Source organism: Leucoraja erinacea, chromosome 1, assembly GCF_028641065.1.
Source record: "Leucoraja erinacea ecotype New England chromosome 1, Leri_hhj_1, whole genome shotgun sequence".
In the NCBI taxonomy this organism is placed as follows: Eukaryota; Metazoa; Chordata; class Chondrichthyes; order Rajiformes; family Rajidae; genus Leucoraja; species Leucoraja erinaceus.
The window spans coordinates 138,757,868-138,781,087 of NC_073377.1; the positions used below are offsets into that span (position 1 = coordinate 138,757,868).

The 23,220-nt window shown below is 47.2% G+C and overlaps 1 protein-coding gene across 2 annotated transcripts in view; it reads right to left on the bottom strand.

Annotated features, from left to right (window-relative positions):
• Window positions 1–21,127, bottom strand: part of LOC129702481 (amphiregulin-like) — a 33,716-nt gene extending 12,589 nt beyond the window's left edge. Inside the window, exon 1 of one of the 2 annotated variants that reach the window (XM_055644218.1) lies at window positions 21,088–21,127. In XM_055644218.1, the coding sequence (XP_055500193.1) occupies window positions 21,088–21,112 (25 nt within the window). In that variant the 5' untranslated portion in view covers window positions 21,113–21,127. Of the gene's footprint in view, window positions 1–9,001; window positions 9,039–21,087 lie in introns of those variants that run through there. The other variant, XM_055644225.1, reaches the window with a different exon arrangement.
• Window positions 21,128–23,220: the final 2,093 nt, after the last annotated feature.

The window sequence follows — 23,220 nt, forward strand, 5'->3', positions numbered from 1 at the left end:
GCATTGTGGGAGGGGGCGCATCCCCATTCAAGCAGCACTGTGGGAGGGGGCGCACCCCCATTCATGCAGCACTGCGGGAGGGGGAGGCAGTGAGGGGGCGCACGCACACTATGGGGGGGGGCAACAGGGGGGAGGGGAGGCAGGGGGAGCGCCGCACTGAGGGGGCGGCACTGAGGGGGCAGCACTATGGGGGAGGGGATGGTACTGAGGGAGCGCCGCACTGTGGGAGGGGTACCTATATGTAAAGGTCCTGTCCGCACATGTCAGCTCATATATGAATCATTAACTATGGTCATGACTAACTAGTATTTACGCTCCTTGGTTACCGTGATTCTGCCGATGTAGGAGGCACTGGGGTCAATTCCACCCAGGCACTCAGGGGGGGGGGGGGGGGGTGGACAGTGACCAGTGAGGTTCAGGGGAGGCTCATCAAAAGGTTAGCACTTCAATCCACAGCAACCATAATTCCCAAATAATCTCTCATCTAAGAGTTAGATTTAGCTCTTAGGGCTGAAGGAATCAAGGGATATGAGATAAAAGCAGGAATGGGGTACTGATTGTGGATGATCATATTGAATGGTGATGCTGGCTCGAAGGGCCGAATGGCCTACTCCTGCACCTATTTTTCTATGTTTCTAACTATGCCTCACAGCACCAGAGGCCCAGGTTCTATTCTGACCTCCGGCACTGTCTGTGGCTTTCGTCAGGTGCTCCGGTTTCCTCCCACATCCCAAAGACTTGCGAGTTTGAAGGTCAATTGGCCTCTGTAAATTACCCCGTGTGTAGGGAGTGGATGAGAAAGTGGGATAACATAGACAGATCCTGGGAATAATTGGATGTAATGTATGATGAGCATATGACGGCTCTGGGCCTGTACTCGCTCGAGTTTAGAAGGGTGAGGGGGAACCTCATAGAAACATAGAAAAGTGGTGGAGAGAGTGAATGTGGAGAGGATGGTTCCACTTGTGGGAGCGTCTAGGACCAGAGGGGACAGCCTCAGAATAAAAGGATGACATTTAGAAAGGAGATAAGGAGGAATTTAGTTAGAAAGAGGGTGGTGAGGAGGAATTTCTTTAGAAAGAGGGTGGTAAATCTGTTGAATTCATTGTCACAGAAGGTTGTGGAGGCCACGTCATGAGGTATTTTTCAAGCAGAGATTGAAGAGGTGCTTGATTAATATGGGTGTCAGGGGTTATGGGGCGAAGGTTGGAATATGGGGTTCAGAGGGAAAGATAGAACAGCCATGACTGAATGGTGGAGTAGACTTGATGGGCCGAATGGCCTAATGCTGCTCCTAAGAAATGTGTGAACAATCAAAATAAAAATAAACCTAAGGGTCGAAACAAGATGACAGGAAGATCACATTAAGCTTGATGAGAGATACAGGTTTTGAGGAGCAGACATGTGGAGAGCGGGAGAGCTTTGGGGAGGGCTCTCCGGAACTTAGGGTCCTGTGACAGAGAGAGACGACCCAGGAATGAAGACAGCCAGCGAGAGTGATGAACACTGCCCGCTCCATCACAAGGACAGACCATCTCACTATCGAAGGGACCAACAGTAGGCGCTGCCTCAGAAAGGCAGCCAACATGGACCCACACACCACCCTGGCCACGCTCTCATCTCGCTATGACCATCAGGGACAAGGTACAGGAGAACATGCTGAGTTACTCCAGCACTCAGTCTCTTTTTCTGAAGCCCAATGGCATGGTGGCGCAGCAGTAGAGTTGCTGCCTTACTGCACCGGAGACCCAAGTTCTATCCTGACTACAGGTGCTGTCTGAGGGTGAGGGATCGCCACACAACGGAGTTTGCACATTCTCCCCATGACCGCGTGGGTTTCCTCCCACACTCCAAAGACCTGCAGGTTAATTTGGGTTTGACAAAAATTGTAAATCATTCCTAGCGTGTAGGATGGTGCTAGTGTACGGGCATCACTGGTTGGCTTGGGCCGAAGGGCCTGTTTCTACGATGTATGTCTAAAGTCTAAAGCCTGAAGTCCAGGTTCAGGAGCAGCTTCTTCCCTACAACCATCAGGCTCTTGAACACTATAAACTCCAACTAAACTCTGAACTACTATCTGGGTTGCACTAGGGACATTAGGATTTATTTTGTTTTTGCACTATATTGGGATTTTTTATTAATTGAACTTTTTTTGTGTGTTTATTATATCATCTATTGGATACTGTGCTTACAGGCCTATTGTGCTGCTGCTGCTGCAAGTAAGAGGTCCAGTGTTTATGACTTCTATTTGAGTCCTGACTCGCCCGTATTGCATATTGGGTTGGAAATTAGCTTAATCACCGGAAATAGTTCACACTTTCCCCGCATTTAATTGCTCCCTGAGGAAACTCAGGTAAATAATGAGACCATCACGACTGACAGCTTTTTTATAGTCCATTGAGTAATTTGCCTTTCAGAATATTGCCCTTCGTCTGTCAGGGTACCGGGTATGAAAGATAGACACAAAAAGCTGGAGTAACTCAGCGAGACTGGCAGCATCTCCAGAGAGAGGAATGGGTCAGGTCGAAACCCTTCTTCAGACCCTGAAGTCTGAGTCTGAAGCAGGGTCTCGACCAGAAACATCACCCATTCCTTCTCTCCAGAGATGCTGCTTGTCCCGTTGAGTTACTCCAGCATTTTGTGTCTATCTTTGGTATAAACCAGCATCTGCAGTTCCTTCCTATACATATTGATTATAGAAATTGGGATGTTATGTTCCAGTTATACAAGGTTCTGATGAGGCTACATTTGGAGTATTGTGTTCAGTTTTGATCACCATGTTTTGATCAGCCATGATCACAATGAATGGTTCGAAGGGCCGAATGGCCTCCTCCTGCACCTATTTTCTATGTTTCTGTTATTGGAAAGATGTTTATTTTAATTTACTTTGGAGATACAGTGTGGAAAGTGGCTCTTTGGCCCACCGAGTCTGCGCTGACCAGCAACCACCCCGTACACTAATATTATGCTACACGCTATGGACAATTGGAATACAAACCTGCATGTCTTCAGAGTGTGGGAGGAAACGGAGGACCCAGAGAAAACCCATGTGGTCACATGGAGAATGTACAAACTCCGTACAGACAGCACCTGTATTCAGCATTGAACCCAGGTCGGTCTCTGGCTTGTGAGGCAGCAACTCTACCACTGTGCCATTATGCCAACCTTTAAGTTTGTTAGAAAGGCTCAACCCGAAACGTCAGCCAGTCCTTCTCTCCAGAGATGTTGCCTGTCCCACGGAGTTACTCCATCTTTTTGTGTCTATGTTTGGTTTAAGCCAGCATCTGCAGTTCCTTCTTACACACTTTAAGTTTGTTACATTGCTAAGCTGAAGTGAGTGCAGATATTTATGAGGATGTTGCCAGGACTTGAGGGCCTGGGCTATAGGTGATGGTTGGGCCGGCTAGGATTGTGTTCCGTGGAGCAAAGGAGTATGAGAGTTGATCTTATGGAGGTTTATAAGATCATAGGGGGAATACATAGGGTGAAACTCTTTTACCAAGAGTAGGGGAATCAAGAACCAGAGGACATAGGTTTAAGGTGAGAGGAGAAAGATTTAATCGGACCTGAGGGACAATTTTTTCACATAGTGGGATGTATGGAATATATGAGTGTAAGTGGGTTCCATGTGCAGGTATATGGAATGATCTGCCAGAGGAAGTAGTTGAAGTAGAAACTATAACAACATTTAACAATTATTTGGACAGGTAGATGACAGGAAATGTATAGAGGAATATGGGCCAAATGGCGGCAGATGGGACTAGTGTAGATGGTGCACTTTGGTCAGTGTGGGCAAGTTGGGCCGAAGTTGTATTTCAACGCTGTATGACTATGATTTTATGACCTCATTCGATGAATGGATCATTTCAATTCCCTTAGATTGCCTTTGAGCTTCAGAAGATATCAAAGGAATGAAAATATATTTTTTTCATCTGAAAGGCTCACTAGGCTGAATCATCTCCAGACATGCAAACTACCCCTCCGTATCTACACAAAGACTAGACAGATAAACATATAATCCAAAATTAGTAATACTAGGGCAAAATAAAGTCCACAGTGCAACAAAAATCCCAGTCATGGTTGCTGTGTGTTGGGCAGTGTTCAAGAACCTCATGGTTGGGGGCAGAAGCTGTTCTTGAATCTGGAGGTCACGGCTCCTGTAACTTCTTCCCGATTATAGCAGGGAAGAAGCGTAGCCAGGGTGGAGTGGGTCTTTGATGATGCTGGATGCCTTTTTGAGGCAGTGCCTCCTGTAGATCCCCTTGAAGGTGGAGAGATCAGATGGACCTTCGATGGTGGGGAGGTCAGTACCCATAGTGGACCTTTGATGGTGGGGAGGTCACTGCCTGTGATGGACCTTCGATGGTGGGGAAGTCAGTACCAATGGTGGACCTTTGATGGTGGGGAGGTCAGTACCTGTGTTGGACCTTCGATGGTGGGGAGGTCAGTGCCTGTGATGGACTGGGCAGTGTCTGATTTGGCTGATTTGACCTTGTAGAATAATTTGTAAAATTAAGGAGAATTGCTTGGATTAAGCCATCATCGTAAAGTGAGGGCTTTTGCCATCCTAAACACAGCCTCAGATGTATGTGGAATGCTGCTTAAATGAAAAATCATTGGTCAATGGATTGGTTGGCCATGAGATGGTGGGTTTTATGAATGTCTATTGCGGCAGTCCCAGACAAAATACGCTAGAGGTAGGAAACATGTTCCCGATGTTGGGGGAGCCCAGAACCAGGGGCACAGTTTAAGGATAAGGGGTAAGCCATTCGGAACGGAGATTAGGAAACACTTTTTCATACAGAGAGTTGTGAGTGTGGAATTCTCTGCCTCAGAGGGCAGTGGAGGCCGGTTCTCTGGATGCCTTCAAGATAGGGCTCTTAAAGATAGCGGAGTCAGGGGATATGGGGAGAAGGCAGGAATGGCATACTGATTGGGGATGATCAGCCATGATCACTTTGAATGGCGGTGCTGGTTCGAAGGGCCGAATGGCCTACTCCTGCACCCATTTTCTATTGACATTGGAACACTATATAACCCTCCATCTCATCTACTGATCATCTCGACTAGTGAGCTTCCCCATCCGCTGTCCTTCGATCCCTCAAACTGGACTGAAACCAGTTCATCCAGAAGCAGAGATTGACACAGTATGCTGCAGTAACTCAGCTGGACAGGCAGTTCATCTTCAAACTTGACCCTTCTTCAGACTCGTCCCGAAACGTCACCCATTCCTTCTCTCCAGATATGCTGCCTGTCCCGCTGAGTTACTCCAGCTTTGTGTCCATCTTCAGAATCAGAATCACACACTTTATTCGCCAAGTATGTTTTGCAACGTACGAGAAATTTCACTGGCTAGGTCAGTAATACAATTAAAAGAAACAGAACACTCAAAAACACATTTTAACATGAACATTCCTCACTGTGGTGGAAGGCGAAAATAAAGTTCAAGTCTCTTCCTTCTGTTTTTCCTCAGTCATGGGCCTCGGGCCTCCATTGACGGGATGATCTTGACTCCTGTAGCCGGTGGCATTCGGGCCCTCCGCGTCGAGGCGATCGAACCTCGCGTCGGGGCTGGTCGAACCTTCCGCGGCGTTGGAGCTTCCCGACTAGCCCCACCCGAGACTGAGAGCCCTTGGTGTTAAATCCGCGGTGGTTGCAGTGGGAGCGATCCCAGGCAAGGGATCAGCTCCAATGTTAAGTCCAAGCCCCGCGGTGGGGCTCACGACAGTCCGAGGAGGCCTCCAGATCCATCGATGGAAGGCCGCAGAGCCCGGAGAATGTGATCCAACGTTGATCACATCTCCGGGAAGGTAGGAACCTGAAAAAAAGTTTCCCCCGATCCGCTCCCCCACACAAAACAAACCTTTAAAGAGCAACATTTAAACACACTTTCAATAAACGCTAAAAATAAAAAGAAAGATATAAAAACGAACAGATTGCCATCTCCTCCGGCGTTGGTTTGGTTTAAACCAGCACCTGCAGTTCCATGCTGACCATCGATCACCTGTCACACTAGTTCTATGTTATCCCATCATCTCATCCACTCCCTACACACGTGGGCAATTTACAGAAGCCAATTAACCTGCAAACCCGCACGTCTTTGGGATGTGTGAGGAAACCGGAGCAGCCGGAGAAAACCCATGTGGCCACAGGGAGAACGTGCGAACTCCACACAGACAACACCTGAGGTCAGGATCGTACCCAGGTATCAGGAGCTGTGAGGCTGTTGAAAATGCCAGAGTAAGAGGTTGAGGGGAGACTTTATAGAAAACTAGGGGACACAGCTTTAAGGAGAGAGGGACAATGTTTAAAGGAGATGTGCAGGGCAAGTGCTTTACACAGAGGGTGGTGGGTGCCTGGAACGTGCTGCCGGGGGTGATGGTGGAGGCAGATACCATAGTAGTGTGTTTAAGAGACTTTTGGATAGGCATATGGATTTCAGTCCATTGGCCCTCCTTCCCAACGTCTATACTCAATATGCTCAAGAAGGAGCTGCAGATGCTGGAAAATCGAAGGTACACAAAAATGCTGGAGAAACTCAGCGGGTGCAGCAGCATCTATGGAGCGAAGGAAATAGGCCTTTTCTGTCCATGGTGAAGATGAGGGGGTGAGGGCCTAGAAAATGGAATGCGCGGAGGCGGCGGAGAGTGTCTGAGGTGTCTTGAACATAGGTAGGAAGGGATTTGACCAAGGGGGATAGGATGGAGTCAAGGTATGTGGAGATGAGTTCGGTGGGGCAGAGACAATGGGTCTACCGGGACAGTCAAGTTTGTGGATTTTGGGGAGAAGGTAAAAACGGTCCATGCAGGGCTGGGGAACGATGAGATTGGAGGCTCGGTCGGGCAGGGCGTGGGAATTGATGAAGTCGGTGATGGTGCTAGAGATGGGGGCCTGGTGCTCGTCAGTGGGGTCATGGTCCAGGGGTAAGTAGTGTCCGAGAGTTGGCGCGTGGCCTCAGCTTTGTAGAGATCGACGCGCCAAACTACCACGGCATCTCCCTTGTCAGCTGGTTTGATAACCCAATCTGGGTTGTTGCGGAGTGATTCGATGGCAGTGCGTTCAGGGGGGGAGAGATTGGAGTGAGACAGGGGAGTGGAGAAGTTGAGGCGGTTGACGTCGCGACGGCAGTTTTGGATAAAGAGTTCCAAAGCCGGGAGGTCACGAGGGGGGTTCCACGAGGAGGGGGTGCGTTGGAGACGGGATAAGGGGTCATCAATGGGGGGCGATGACTCCTTCCCATGGAAGTGCGCTGTGTCTATACTCAATACCCTGATTATGTTATTTTACAGTTGTTCAAGATATTGGTGATGTTGCTTTTTGGAGTCGTGTTCAGTTTTGATCACCTTTCTATAGGACGGATGTTATTAAGCTGGAAAGAGCGCAGAGAAGATTTACGAGGACTTGCTAAGGCCTGACCTTTGGGGTAGAAGGCCCCCATCACTAACTAAAAAGTCTCCCATCTACCTCATCGGAGACCTGCAAAGTATCTTTAATCAGACTTTATTGAACTTTACCTTGTACTAAATGTTATTTCAATTGTCATGTATCTGTAATGTGGACGGCTTGATTGCAATCATGTATAGTCTTTTTTGTGACTGGACATCACGCAATATAAGCTTTTCCCTGTACCTCAGTACGTGATAATTCTAAACTAAACTGAACTAAACTGCATACGTTGTTTAAGAAAGAACTGCAGATGCTGGAAAATGCTGGAGAATCTCAGCGGGTGAGGCAGCATCTATGGAGCGAAGGAATAGGTGACGTTTCGGGTCGAGACCTTTCTTCGGACTGATGTGGGGGTGGGGGGGGGCGGGAAGAAGAAAGGAAGAGGCGGAGACAGTGGGCTGTGGGAGAGCTGGGAAGGGGAGGGGAAGGAGGAAGAAAGTAAGGACTACCTGAAATTGGAGAAGTCAATGTTCATACCGCTGGGGTGTAAACTACCCAAGCGAAATATGAGGTGCTCTTCCTCCAATTTGCGGTGGTCCTCACTCTGGCCATGGTGGAGGCCCAGGACAGAAAGGTCGGATACGGAATGGGAGGGGGAGTTGAAGTGTTGAGCCACCGGGAGATCAGGTTTGTTAATGCAAACCGAGCGGAGGTGTTGGGTGAAGCGATCGAAGCGAAATAAAACTATATACGTGAACGCTGCCATTGAGATCAGGCTCTGTACACTTCAGTGCAAGGGAAGTTCTGACAAGAGTAAGTTTGCTATCCCATTGAGAATGAAGCACCCAAAGCAGAGAATGAGTACCTATCTCTGTATCTATGTTAAACTACTCTAACGGCATACATTAATGGTGCTGAAGTAGAGATGGTTGAGAGCTTTAAGTTTGTAGGAACAACTTCTCCTGGACAAGCTATATCGAAGCAACGACCAATAAAGCACACCAACGCCTCCACTTTTTTAGAAGGCTTAGGAGGTTCTGCATGTCCCCAACAACTCTTAACAACTTCTACAGATGTGCCATATTATCTACGCATTTTATCGGGATGCACCACAGCATGGTTTAGGAACCATGATCGCAATAAATAGCAGAGAGTTGTGGACACAGCCCAGACCATCACACAAACTAACTTTCCTTCCAACAATAAAGTCTTTCACTGTACCTCAGTACGCGTGGCAATAATATACTAAACTAAACCTTCAGGAACAAACTGTTTATCCCTACTGACTTCAAGAGTCAAGTGTTTAAACGTCATATGACCTAACAACGGATCGATCAATTTTTTAACACGCAATTCACACAGATAATAGATAATAATCAATGATACAACAAATTAAAAACTGTAATGAGAACAAAAAAAAACAAAGTCCATACTGCAACCCAAGGCAGTCCATAGAAGATAGACACTGGAGTAACTCAGCGGGACAGGCAGCATCTCTTGAGAAAAGGGATGGATGGGTGACGTTTTGGGTCGAGACCCTTCTTCAGACTGAGATGCTGCCTGTCCCTCTGAGTTACTCCAGCATTTTGTGTCTATATTTGATGTAAACCAGCACCTGCAGTTCCTTCCGACTCCATAGAAGATCACAGTTGCTGAGGTTAGTTGGGCAGTGTTCAAGAGCCTGATGGTTGTTGCGAAGAAGCTGTTCTTGAATCTGGAGGTCACAGTTTTCAGGCTCCAGTACCTTCTTCCCGATGGTAGCAGCGAGATGAGAGCGTGGCCAAGGTGGAGTGGGTCTCTGATGATGCTGGCTGACATTTTGGGGCCAAAATACTGAAACATATTTGTGAGTAAGTCACTGATAACCACAGCAGGCTTGGAAATGAAATACGTTCCCAGGGTTGTGGCAAACGCTGCCCTCTGCTGGTTTCCAAAATACAAGAGTCAAGAGTCATGGGCAAAACTCTTGACTCTAATGGCAATTATTCCATGGAGCTCAGGAGGATGAGGGTCTATAAGAAGTGTAGACTAAGTGTGGGACCGGTTGGGTCCCATGTTCACACGGGAGGGCAGGTCCCCCAATGCAATATTCCACCTCCCCACCAATTCCAATATTGGTGGCCAGTGGGGGGGGGGGGGCTTTCTGGAGTGCTGGTATGGGTTCTTGAGGTGGCAGCTCAGTCCCTCAAGCCTGATCTGCTGGCAGCTCACTCACGGCTGGTGGGCTGGCAGTTGACTCATGACTATTCCTTGAAATTCCATTTCAAGCAGGGTGCAAGGCCACCAAATTCAAATCCATGTTCCTACCATTTCAAGCAGGGTGCAAGGCCACCGAATCCAAGTGCAGTTTCCAACCACTTCAAGCAGGATCCAAGGCCACCAAATCCAAGTGCGGTTACATACCACTTCAAGCAGGATCCAAGGCCACCAAATTCAAATGCAGTTTCATACCATTTCATGCAGGGTGAAACCACCATAAAACCCACACAAAACACCAAACTCACAGTTCAGTAGACATTCAGTGTGTTCAGTTGATTCACAGCTCAGACAGAGTCATGACCTCTCCCTCGCCCACCATACAGAGACTGAGCCACACCCACACTTCTGGGTTTTATAACCTCTCCCCCCGGAAAAGGTGTGGCTTTCAGTGCGTGATGACGGGAGAGAGATTCTCAACATTTTTTAAACACTAATAACACTTTTATTTTTAATCGATGGGAAGAATTCCCTGCACCTGCTCAGCAGAGGGGGGACCGAGTAAGATGGCCAAAAATCACAGCCGGAAGTGGTAGCATTTTATCTAAAATCAATATACAGTGCAAACAGGAAGTAAGTGCATTTGCAGTAGTGCCTTTTAACTTCAAGCCAAATCTCCCAAGCCACCATTTGCAGAAAGTAGTGCCTTTCAATTTCATGCCACCATTTGCAGTAAATAGTGCCTTTCAACTTCAAGCCAAAGCTCCCAAGCCACCATTTGCAGTAAGAAGCGCCTTTCAACTTCAAGCCAAATTACCCGCCACCATTTGCAGTAAGTAGTGCCTTTAAACTTCAAGCCAAAGCTCCCAAGCCACCATTTGCAGTAAGTAGTGCCTTTCAACTTCAAGCCAAAGCTCCCAAGCCACCATTTGCAGTAAGTAGTGCCTTTCAACTTCAAGCCAAAGCACCCAAACAACCATTTGCAGGCAGTGCCTTTTTACTTCAAACAAACCATATTTTCATTTTAAACCACATTAAGGGTACTCACAATTGTGTAGACATTTGTTCAGTGTTATTCAGAGCTCAGATAGACGTGACCCTTGTCTTCATCCACCTTGCAGAGATTGAGTGAGGCACACCACTTCCTGGTTTTATAGTCCTTCCCCCTCCCTCCAGCAGAGAGAATGGTGATTTCTTTAAACTTCAAGCCAAAGCTCCCAAGCCACCATTTGCAGAAAGTAGTGCCTTTCAACTTTAAACCAAAGCTCCCACGCCACCATTTGCAGTAAGTAGTGACTTTCAACTTCAAGCCAAAGCACCCAAGCCACCATTTGCAGTAAGTAGTGCCTTTCAACTTCAAGCCAAAGCTCCCAAGCCACCATTTGCAATAAGTCGTGCCTTTCAACCTCAAGCCAAAACACCCAAGCCACCATTGGCAATAAGAAGTGCCTTTCAACTTCAAGCCAAATCTACCCGCCACCATTTTCAGAAAGTGGTGCCTTTCAACTTCAAGCCAAAGCACCCAAACAACCATTGGCAGGCAGTGCCTTTTTACTTCAAACAAACCATACTTTCATTTTCAAACCACATTAAGGGTACTCACAGTTGTGTAGACATTTGTTCAGTGTTATTCAGAGCTCAGATAGACGTGACCCTTGGCTTCATCGACCTTGCAGAGACTGAGTGAGGCACACCACTTCCTGGTTTTATAGTCCCTCCCCCTCCCTCCAGCAGGGGGCAGCAGAGAGAATGGCGAATTTTTAATAAACATTAATATCTCTCTGATTTGTCATCGATTTAATAGGAACCTTTTCATGCAAAGGGTGCTGGGTGTACAATACAATACAATTTATTTGTGTCATTTGAACCTCATTGAGATTCAAACGAAATTGCAGAGTTGGAACGTGCTGTCAGAGGAGGTAGTTGAACCAGGTGCTATCACAATGTTTAAGAGGCAGTTAGACATGTCCAAGATAGGACAGGTTTAGAGGCATATGGGCCAAACATGGGCAGGTGGGGACCAAAGATCCTATAGCTTCTTTGGGTGGGACTAGTGTACATGTGGCATGTTGGCCGGCAGCGGCAAGTTGAGCGGAAGGGCCTGTTTCCACGCTGTATGACTTTATGACTCTAAGAGTCAAGAGTGTTTTATTATCATGTCCTGAAACATAAGCTTTAGAGGAATATGCCTTGTCATGCATTAATATTTCTAATGGAAAAGCACCATTTACCATAAATAAATATTTAAAATCAATTTGCCTTGAAACATAGAGTCATACAGAATGGAATCAGGCCCTTCAGCCCAACTCTTCCATGCCGACAGATATCCCATCTAAGCTAGTCCCACTTCCCCACATTTCCACCATCTGCCTCAATACCTTCCTATCTGTGTACCTGTCTGTCTTTTACATATTTCTGTTATAGACAATAGACAACAGGTGCAGGAGTAGGCCATTCGGCCCTTTGAGCCAGCACCGCCATTCACTGTGATCATGGCTGATCATGCACAATCAGTACCCCATTCCTTCTCCCCATATCCCCTGACTCCGCTATCTTTAAGAGCTCTATCCAACTCTCTCTTGAACGCATCCAGAGAATCAGCATCCAGAGAATCAGCATCCACTACTTTCTAAGGCAGAGAATTCCATAGATTCACAACCCTCTGTGCGAAAAAGTTTTTCCTCATCTCCGTTCTAAATGGCTTACCCCTTATTCTTAAACTGTGGCCCCTGGTTCTGGACTCACCCAACATCGGGAACATGTTTCCTGCGTCTAGTGTGTCCAACCCCTTAATAATCTTATATGTTTCAATAAGATATCCTCTCATCCTTCTAAACTCCAGAGTATACAAGCCCAGCTGCTCCATTCTATCAACATATGACAGTCCCGTCATCCCGGGAATTAACCTGGTGAACCTAAGCTGTTGTACCAACCTTGATGATAGATGCCGCCTTCTTGGGCAGTGCCTGGTGAAGATGCTTTAGGTGGTGGGGAGGGCTGTGCCAGTGATGGACCAGGCTGAGTCCATTGGGAATGGCTAACCAGGCCATGATGCAACTAGTCAGGATACTTTGTACAATGCATCTGTAGAGGTTTGTTTGGGTATTGGGAGACATAATAAATCTCCGTAAACCTCAGAAAGCAGAGGCACTAGCACGACTCCAACAGTAGGTGCTGGAAATATGAGATAAAAAAGAATGCAGAAACACTCAGTAGGTCAGGCAGCATCTGTGGAGAGAGACTCTGTTCGGATTTTGTACGTTCTCCTTGTGACCTCGTGGGTTTTCTCCGGGTGCTCTGGTTTCCTTCCACACTCCGAAGACGTACAGGTTTGTAGGCTAATTGGCTTTGGTAAAAAAATATACGTTGTCTCTAGTGTGTAGGACAGTACTACTGTACGGGGATCGCTGATCAGAGTGGACTTGGTGGGCCGAAGGGTCTGTTTCCGCCCTGTATCTCTAAAGTCTAAAAGACACAAAGTGCTGAAGTATTTCAGCGAGTCAGGCAACATCTGTAGAGAACATGGATAGGTGATGTTTTGGGTATGGACCCCTCGATGGAGTCAGGGGAGAGCTGGAATGGAGGTGGAGGAGAGTGATAGGTGTGTACAGGTGAATGAGGGGGGGGGGGGGTGTGATTAGCTGATGGATGGACAAAGACTAGGGATGAAAAGAAAAAATGGTTGTGAGACAAGGAGAGAAGATGTGTGAAGCCAGAGAAAGGGAAATAGGTGGAAGGAGATGAGAGAAGGAGGTGGCGTTGGGGTTGTGGGAGAAATGGGTGAGCAAATCTGTGGAGGAAGAAAAGCCGAGCTGATATTTACGTTCTAGTACAAACTGGAAAGGCTGGCTATCTGAAACTGAACTGAGGTGTTCCACAGTGGCCACCTTGCCTGTGTTTGGTTGCTCCTGTAACAAAGTCGCAGAGATGTACAGCATGGAAATAGGCCCTTCAGCCCACCTTGGCAATGCCGGCCAAGTTGTCACACTGAACTAGTCCCATTTGCCTGTATTCGGCCCAGAACTCTCTGAACCCTCCGTATCCTTGTATCTTTTGAAATATCTTTTGAAAGTCGTAAATTTTCAATAGCTTCCTCTGGGACAAGTCTTACTGATGGGTGGCCATCCCTCCGGATGTTCAATTCCATGAGTCGGGGAGTGACTACATCCAGATGTTCACTCCCTCTCACCCTAGAAGCCCATTGTCCACCCCAACCTGGAACCCCAGAATCCACCCCTCCGACCCTGGAAGACTATTATCCACCCCATCCCACCGTGGTTCATCGCCCACCCTCACCCACCCCTTCCACAGTGGTTCTTTGTCCACCCTCTCCCACCCCTTCCAAAGTGAAGTCTGTTGTGAGCTTCAGACATGGAGGGGGGGGGGGGGGGGGGGGGAGGTAATCCTACAGAACATTCCACATGTCAAGAGAGGAGGCAAATGCCCAAAACAATCCTGGAACATTCTTGGAAGGTGTCAACACAAAATCTTGGAGGAACTCAGCAAGTCATGTCCGAAAGTCCATAAGATATCGGAGCACCTCAAGGTTCTGGTGCTGGTGCGGGAGTTGGCATTTTGAATGGTTTTTCATTAAAAATTGGTGAAAGTTGAACAGCAATATGCAAACAGCAGACCAGGCCCTATAGTCATAGAGCACTCCAGCATGGAAACACCCCTCTTTGGCCTATCTTGTCCAATGCTGACCAAGTTGTCCAACTGAGTCGCTACACTGAGGATATAACACCAATTGAGTTGTCCTGAGCATGCGGGCTTGAGTTACAGGGAGAGGTTGGATAAGATAAGTTTGAAAATTAGTGACAGTCATAGAGTGATACAGTGTGGAAACTGGTCCTTCGACCCAACTTGCCCATACTGGCCAACAATGTCCCAGCTACACTAGTCCCACTTGCCAGCGTTTGGTCCACAACCCTCCAAACCTGTCCTATCCATGTACCTGTCTGTTTCTTAAATGTTAGGATAGTCCCAACCTCAAATACCTCCTCTGACAGCTTGTTCCATACACCCACCACCCTTTGCGTGAAAAAGTTACCCCTCGGATTCTTATTAAATTTTTTCCCCTTCACCTTAAATCTATGTCCTCTGGTCCTTGATTCATCTACTGGTCAAGAGACTGTGCATCTACCTGCTCTATTCCTTTCATCATTTTATACACCTCTATAAGATCACCCCTTATCCACCTGTGCTCCAAGGAATAGAGTTCCAGCCTACTCCACCTCTCCCAATAGCTCACCTGTTTTTGGAAGGTCAACATAGTGCTGGAGGAACTCAGCAGAACATAAATCCATAGGTCCATAACTCATAGATGCAGATGTAGGCCATTCGGCCCATCGAGTCTACTCCGCCATTCAAACATGGCTGACTAATCTCGCCCCCTCAACCCTATTCTCCTGCCTTCTCCCCATGACCTTTGACACCCGTACTAATCAAGAAGCAGTCAATCTCCGCTTTAAAAATACCCATTCACTTGGTTTCCACATCCGCCATAGCAATGAATCCACAGATTCACCACCCTCTGACTGAAGAAATTCCTCCTCATCTCCTTTCTAGAAATACGTCCCGTTACTCTGAGGCAGCATCCGTGGCGTTTCAGGTTGGGACCCTTCTTCAGTTTTGTGTTCCATTGAAAGGTGTCACATCAGGGGCTGAAGGCAGTCTATGATATTACCGCCGCAATAACCATGAAGACGTTGTTTTTTATTTTCAAGTTCTGGCTATATTTAGCAATAAAGCTAATCCTGGAATTCCGCTCTGGTCGTGAAGCGTTCAGGATCAGTGCCTTGCTTTCATCGAATGCAAGAGTGAATTACTTTGCTAGCACCTCAAGGTTAAATTTAGATTTGTTTTCTCTGTAATGGTGAAAGAAATGCTTTTGAACAGCATTGGTGACGATACATAGCATATAAACAATATTTACATCTGCACGTAATAAGACTTTGGAGGTACAGCGCGGAAACAGGCCCTTCAGCCCACTGAGTTTGCACGACCCACGATCACCCCGTATACTAGGACTACCCGACACATACTAGGGACAATTTACAATTTTACCAAAGCCGATTAACCTACAAACCTGCACGTCTTTGGAGTGTGGGAGGAAACCGGAGCACCTGGAGAAAACCCACGCGGTCACAGGGAGACCGCATGGGTTTTCTGCAAGACCTTCGGTTTCCTCCCACACTCCAAAGTCGTACAGTTTTGTGGGGTAATTGGCTTGGTATAAGGGTAAATTGATCCAAGTGTGTGTAGGGTAATGTTCATGTGTGGGGATCGCGGGTCGGTGCGGACTCGGTGAGCCGAAGGGCCTGTTTCCCCGCTGTATCTCTAAGCTAAACGAAATCTACAATATTTTTCTCGTTGCTGGTGTAACTGTTACCACATTGTTCTCTGGAATGCTCACCCGCATGCAGGTACTTATGTTAGAAGAGAAGGCGGTTCTGCAGTAATCTGCCCACAATCTGCCCTGGAGCCTGACATCAGGCAGTAATTTTCCATCAAGTTACATCATTCACTGCCAGAGACATTGAAACCCTTCATCAAGCGAAGTACACTACAGATAGAAACACAGAGTGCTGGAGTAACTCAGCAGGTCAGGTAGCATCTGTGGAGAACATTGGACACAGAGTGCTGGAGTAACTCAGCGGGTCAGGCAGCATCTGTGGAGAACATGGACACAGAGTGCTGGAGTAACTCAGCGGGTCAGGCAGCACAGTATCATAGACACATAGAAAATAGGTGCAGTAGACCATTCGGCCCTTTGAGCCAACTCCTCCATTCAATATAATCATGGTTGATCATCCAAAATCTGTATCCCGTTCATGCTTTTCCCCCACATCCCTTGATTCCCTTAGATATAAATCTAACTCTCTCTTGAAAGTTGTATATATGACTAAGAGATGCTATATGGTATATGAGGGTCTTTTCTTTTCTTTTTTTCTCTCTTTTTTGTATGGCTTTGTAAATATTTGATTAGTGTATAAATGTAAATAATTTGGTGTACATATAGCTGCTGGTGTACATATGGTGTACATATAGCTGCTAAATTTGTATAAGATAATTACAAGCTGTTGAATAAGGGGTGGGAATTAATAAGCTTTGGCTTCTTCCTGCTCCTTTTCGGACACATACAATTTCATTTATTTATAGATATTGTTTATGACACTTTATAAATATTCTTGTTTTGTTTTTTGTATGCTGTTTCACACTTGCTTTTTATTCTTTTATTCTGTTCGGAAAAAAAAAAAAAGCATCTCTGGAGAACATGGACAGAGTGCTGGAGTAACTCAGCGAGTCAGACAGCATCTCTGGAGAACATGGACACAGAGTTCTGGAGTAACTCAGCGAGTCACACAGCATCTCTGCGGAACGTGGATAGGTGATTAGTTTATTTTATTTTAGAGACACAGCATGGAAACAGGCCTTTCGTCCCACCAAGCCCGTGCCGACCAGCGATCCTCGTTACACTAGCATACACTACACACTCGGGACAATTTACAATTTATACCAAAGCCAACTAACCTATAACCCTGTGCATCTTTGGAGTGTGAGAGGAAACCGTAGCACCCGAAGAAAACCCACGCATCCACGGAGAGAACGTACAAACTCCGTACAGACAGCACCCATAGATAGGATTGAACCCATGTCTCTGGTGCTGTAAGGCAGCAACTCCACCGCTGCACCAGTGTGCCGACCCCAAAAGGTGATATATATAAGTATCTCATTGCTCCGTTTCGGGACATATGACAGTAAAACACTCCGACTCTTGACTCTCTGGACTTGTGCAATGAAACAACACAGACATCTGCCAGCACCAAAGACTAAATGTCTGAAGAAGGGTCCCGATCCGAAACATCACCCATCCACATTCCCTCGAGATGCTGCCCGACCCACTGGGCTTAGTTTAGTTTAGTTTAGAGATAAAGTGCGGGAACAGGCCCTTCAGCCCACTGAGTCCGCATCGACCAGCGATCCCCGCAGACTAACACCATCCTACACACACTCGGAACAATTTCCATCTCTACCAAGCCAATTAACCTACAATCCTGAATCCTGAGTCTGAAGAAGGGTGTCGGCCCAAAACGTTGCTTATTTCCTTCGCTCCATAGATGCTGCCTCACCTGCTGAGTTTCTCCAGCATTTTTGTCTACATTCGATTTTCTAGCATCTGCAGTTTCTTCTTAAACCTACAATCCTGAATGTCTTTGGAGTGTGGGAGGAAACCGAAGATCTCGGAGAAAACCCATGCGGGTCATGGGGAAAACAAACAAACTCCATACTGACAGCACCCATAGTCGGGATCGAGCCTGGGTCTCTGGCGCTGCAAGCGCTGTAAGGCAGCAACTCTACCACTGCACCACTGTGCCATTACTCCAGCACTTTGTGTCTATCTTTGGTATAAACGGGCATCTGCATTTCTTTGATGTACCCTACAGCTCTGACCCCAAATCTGGCTCACTCCTGACAATGGGTGCCTGGTAGTCTGTGTCAGACCTCCACTCCCACTTCCTGAAGCCAGGGTGATGGAAGCTAGATGTGGACCAGCAGAATGCAGTGGGAGACTATCAGACTCCCCACCATCGACTCCATCTACACTTCACGCTGCTGCCTCGGGAAAGCAGCCAACATAATCAAAGACTTGACCCTGTCCCACCCCGGACATTCCTTCTTCTCCCCCCTCCCATCTGGCACAAGGTACCAGAAGGCTTGAAAGCGTGCACCACCAGACTCAGGTGCTGCATGATCACACGTGCCATACCATACCGAAGGAGCACTGCGCTCCCACGCAGCCTCACAGAGGGAGCACTGCACTGCTGCAAGTGCCCTGCTGAGGGAGTGCTGCGCCATTGCAGGTGTCACCCTGCGAGAGTGCTGCATTTGTGCAGTCGTTCACGTGAGAGAGCGTCAGGTCACGAGTGAAGAGCATTTATTTGTCATAGGTCACGGTAACAGAGCAATAAATTCTTACTAGCTGCAGCTTCACGTTATCACAACAATAGACAATAGACAATAGGGGCAGGAGTAGGCCATTCGGCCCTTCGTGCCAGCACCGCCATTCAATGTGATCATGGCTGATCACCTACAATCAGTACCCCGTTCCTGCCTTCTCCCCATATCCCCTGACTCTGCTATCTTTAAGAGCCCTATCCAGCTCTCTCTTGAAAGCATCCAGAGAACCAGCCTCCACTGCCCTCTGAGGCAGAGAATCCCACAGACTCACAACTCTCTGTGTGAAAAAGTGTTTCCTCATCTCCGTTCTAAATGGCTTACCACTTATTCTTAAACTGTGGCCCCTGGTTCTGGACTCCCACAACATTGGAACATGTTTCCTGCCTCTAGCGTGTCCAAATCCTTAATAATCTTATATGTTTCAATAAGATACCCTCTCATCCTTCTAAATTCCAGAGTATACAAGCCCAGCCGTTCCATTCTCTCAGCATATGACAGTCCCGTCATCCTGGGAATTAACCTCATTAACCTACGCTGCACTCCCTCAATAGCAAGAATGTCCTTCCTCAAATTTGGAGACCAAAACTGCACACAATACGCCAGGTGTGGTCTCACAAGGGCCCTATACAATTGCAGGATGACTTATTTTCTCCTATACTTAAATAACTGTATACAATAAATAAAAGTGGAACCCGGGTCACTGGCGCTGTAAGGCAGTAACTCTGTCGCTGCGTCACTGGTGGGGCAATGGCGGAACAGGCTGGAAGGGCTGAATGGCCTGCGCCCTCTCTGAATCCTTGCGCTCTGATCGAAATACGAACCACTCATTCTTTCTGTGGGCCGCTCCTCCCCATTCATCGTCTCTCTTGTGTTTGTTTAACCTCAGCATAGTTTTCTGCAGGAACTGGATTCCATTCTCTGACATCATGGCCCTGGCATCCTGCGTGGTCAAGGGACAGGAGAGTTTACCTGTTATATGCACCTGGAACAGAGCACTGGAATGCTCACTTGCTGCAGCTTCACTGGCGCATTGGTAGACTGGATGTGGAGAGGAGGTTTCCACTAGTGGGAGAGTCTAGGGCTAGAGGTCACAGCCTCAGAATTAAAGGACGTACCTTTAGAATGGAGATGAGGAGTTATTACAGAGGGTGGTGAATTTGTGGAATTCATTGCCACAGAAGGCTGTGGAGGCTGTCTGGATATTTTTAAGGCAGAGATAGATAGATCCTTTATGAGTAACGGTGTCAAGGGTTATGGGGAGAAGGCAGGGAAATGTGGTTGAGAGGGAAAGATTGATCAGCCATGATTGAATGGCGGAGTAGACTTGATGGACCAAATGGCCTAATTCGGCACCTATAACTTTTGAACAATACAAACAACACTATGTACGGTACAGCAGCGCAGTGGGTGAATCCGCGGTCCAACAACGCCAGAGATCCGAGTTTGATCCTGATTACGGGTGCTGTCTGCGCGGAATTTGATTATATATTTATTTATTATACCCTACCTACGAGTACTGTGTTTACAGGCCTATTCCACTGATGCAAGAGAGAATGTTATTTTATTGTTATGTTGTCAGTACATTGGGTGCTGTCTGTGTGGAGTTTGCATGTTCTCCCTGTGACCGTGTGGGTTTTCTCAGGCTGCTCCGGTTTCCTCCCATACCCTAAGACATGCAGGTTTTTTTTGGTTAATGGGCTTCTGCAAACGTCCCTGGCGTGTAGGCAGTGGATGAGAAAGTGTGAGAACACAGAACTAGTGTGAATGGGTGATCGATGGTCGGCGTGGACTCTCTGGGCCGAATGGCCATTTTCATGCTGTATCTTTCAATCAATTTGAATCAAACAACAGATAAATGTGCAGTAATCAGTGATGCAATAATAACCAGTTGCCGGGACAATGGCCTTAAGGTCAAGATGAGAATCAATATTTTTAAGAACTTGATACTTGATAAGAAGACACCGGAAACACGGCAACTCTTTGTATTTTGCCTCAGAAGAAACCTACTCATTCATAGAGTCATAGAGTGATACTGTGTGTAAACAGGCCCTGCGGCCCAACTTGCCCACACCGGCCTACAATGTCCCAGCTACACTAAAAAAAAATGAAATGTCCCACCTGCCCACATTTGGCCCACATTTGGTCCATATCCTGTCCTATCCATGTACCTGTCTAACTATTTCTTGAAGGTTGGGATAGTCCCAACCTCAACTACTTCCTCTGGCAGCTTGTTCCATACACCCACCACCCTTTGTGTGAAAAGGTTACCCTTCAGATTCCTATTAAATCTTTTCCCCTTCACCTTAAACCCATGTCCTCCGGTCCTTGATTTACCTACTTTGGGTAAGAAACCGTGTGCATCTACCCGATCTATTCCTCTCATGATTTTATACACATTGTACCTACCTATATATGATGGTAGACAAAAATGCTGGAGAAACTCAGCAGGTGAAGCAGCATCTATGGAGCGAAGGAATAGGCAACGTTTTGGGTCGAGACTCTTCTTCTACCGATATGTGATTGTGCTTTTGAATAGTACCTTACCAGGATTGTACGTAAAACAGCGCATTTAACCGTAAACGACACAGAGTGCTGGAGTAACTCAGCAGGTCGGGCAACATCTCTGGAGACCACGTATAGTTGATATTTCACAAAGTGTTGGAGTAACTCAGCGGGTCAGACAGAATCTGTGGAGAACATGATCGTTTCGGGTCAGGAGCCTTCTTTGGACTCAAAGCATTTGACTATATCTGTAGGAACAAAGAACTGCAGATGCTGGTTAATACACAAAAGGATCCATGGGGCGGCACAATGGCATAGCGCCAGAGACCCGTGTTTGAACCTGACCTTGGGTACGGTCTGTGGGGAGTTTGCACGTTCTCCCTGTGCCTGCGTGAGTTTTCTCTGGGTGATCTGATCTCCTCCCACATTCCAAGAGGCGTGCGCGTTTGTAGTTTAATTGGCTTCTATAAACTGTCTCTGGTGTGTAGGATAATGCTAGTGTACGGGGTGATCGCTGGTTGGCGTGGACTTGGTGGGCCATTTCAATACACAGTGTTGGAGTAACTCAGTGGGTCAGACAGCATCTCAGCTATTATTACCACACTTGTGTCTCCCTTTTTAAAGTTCATGTTGCATCTTCTCCCAGCGTTCTGACTGAGAGTCCCAGGTAACAGATGCTTAGTGTCAATCACCAACCAAGAAATTGCAGAGAATCGTGGACACAACCCAGTTCATCACACAAACCAACCTTCCTTCCATTGACTCCATCTACACTTCACGCTGCCTCAGCAAGGCCAGCAGCATAATCAAGAACGAGTCGCACCCACTCTTCCCCCCTCCCCCATCAGGCAAAACATTTAGAAGTGTGACAATGCACACCTCCAGATTTAGGGACAGTTCCTTCCCAACTGTTATCAGGCAACTGAAACACAACCAGAGAGCAGTCCTGAACCACGATCTACAGTACCTCATTGGAGACCCTCGGACTTTCTTTGATCAGACTTTACTGGCTTTATCTTGCACTAAAAACATTATTCACATTATTCCCTTTATCATGTATTTGTACACAGTGGACGACTCGAGTCTAATCATGTGTTGTCTTTCCGCTGACTGGACAGCACGCAACTAAAGCTTTTCACTATACCTCGGTACACGTGACAATAAATAAACTATACCAAATTAAACCGTGTGTCTACTAGCCTCCAATCTTACTCTGTTTCAAAGAGTATCTCCTTATTTACTCTGCACCAACCACTTCATCCGCAGTCACTCTCCAGTTAACCTGGGCTACATCACGCATCTGTAGAACTGACTGACTGAAGTTAAGACACAAAATGCTGGAGCAACTCAGTGGGACAGGCAGCATCTTTGGAGAGAAGGAATGGGTGATGTTTTAGGTTCTACACCCTTCCTCAGACTGATTTGATTTGACTAATTTGACGTGACTGATTGAAGTGATTGATCGAAAGATGCTGCATGGAAAAAATCCCTTCGGCTGACCAAGTCCACGCCGACCATCGATCCCCCGTTCACACTGGTACGTTATCCCACCTTCTCATCCACTCCCTACACATTAGGGCTCAATTTGCAGAGGGCCAGTTCACTTACAAACCTGCGCACCTTTGGGATGTGGGTGGAAACCAGAGCACCCGGAGGAAACCCACGCAGTCACAAGGAGAACGTACAAACTCCGTACAGCCAGCGCCCGAGGCCAAGATCTAATCCTGGTCTAAGGCAAGAGCGGAAATCGCTATCAAAACATGGAGGGGACGGGGGACACAATTTTATGTCGGCCACGCGCGCATGCGCACACTCACACACACGCGCGCGAGGCTTCGGTGGTTCAATCCAGCGCTAAATGCAGCTCAACTCTGCCTGTCTCTCCGGGTTATCTACAATCTACAGCCCTGTCTGGACTGACAGGACACCAGCGCTGCTTCTCCGCGCTGGCCATATTTCCCGCAAGTCCAGGAATGGTTGTAAGCTCACCTGGCGGGACAGGCAGAGTTAGCTGGGTTTAGCCTTGCATCTCTACGCTGGCTGTGGGCCTGGGGACACCGCGCCCGTCTGACTACCAACCAAAGATCCTATAGCGGAGGATCTTTGCTGCCGACCTCTCTGGCCAAAGATATTATAGCAGAGCTCCTCTATAATCTTTGCTCTGGCCACCCGCGG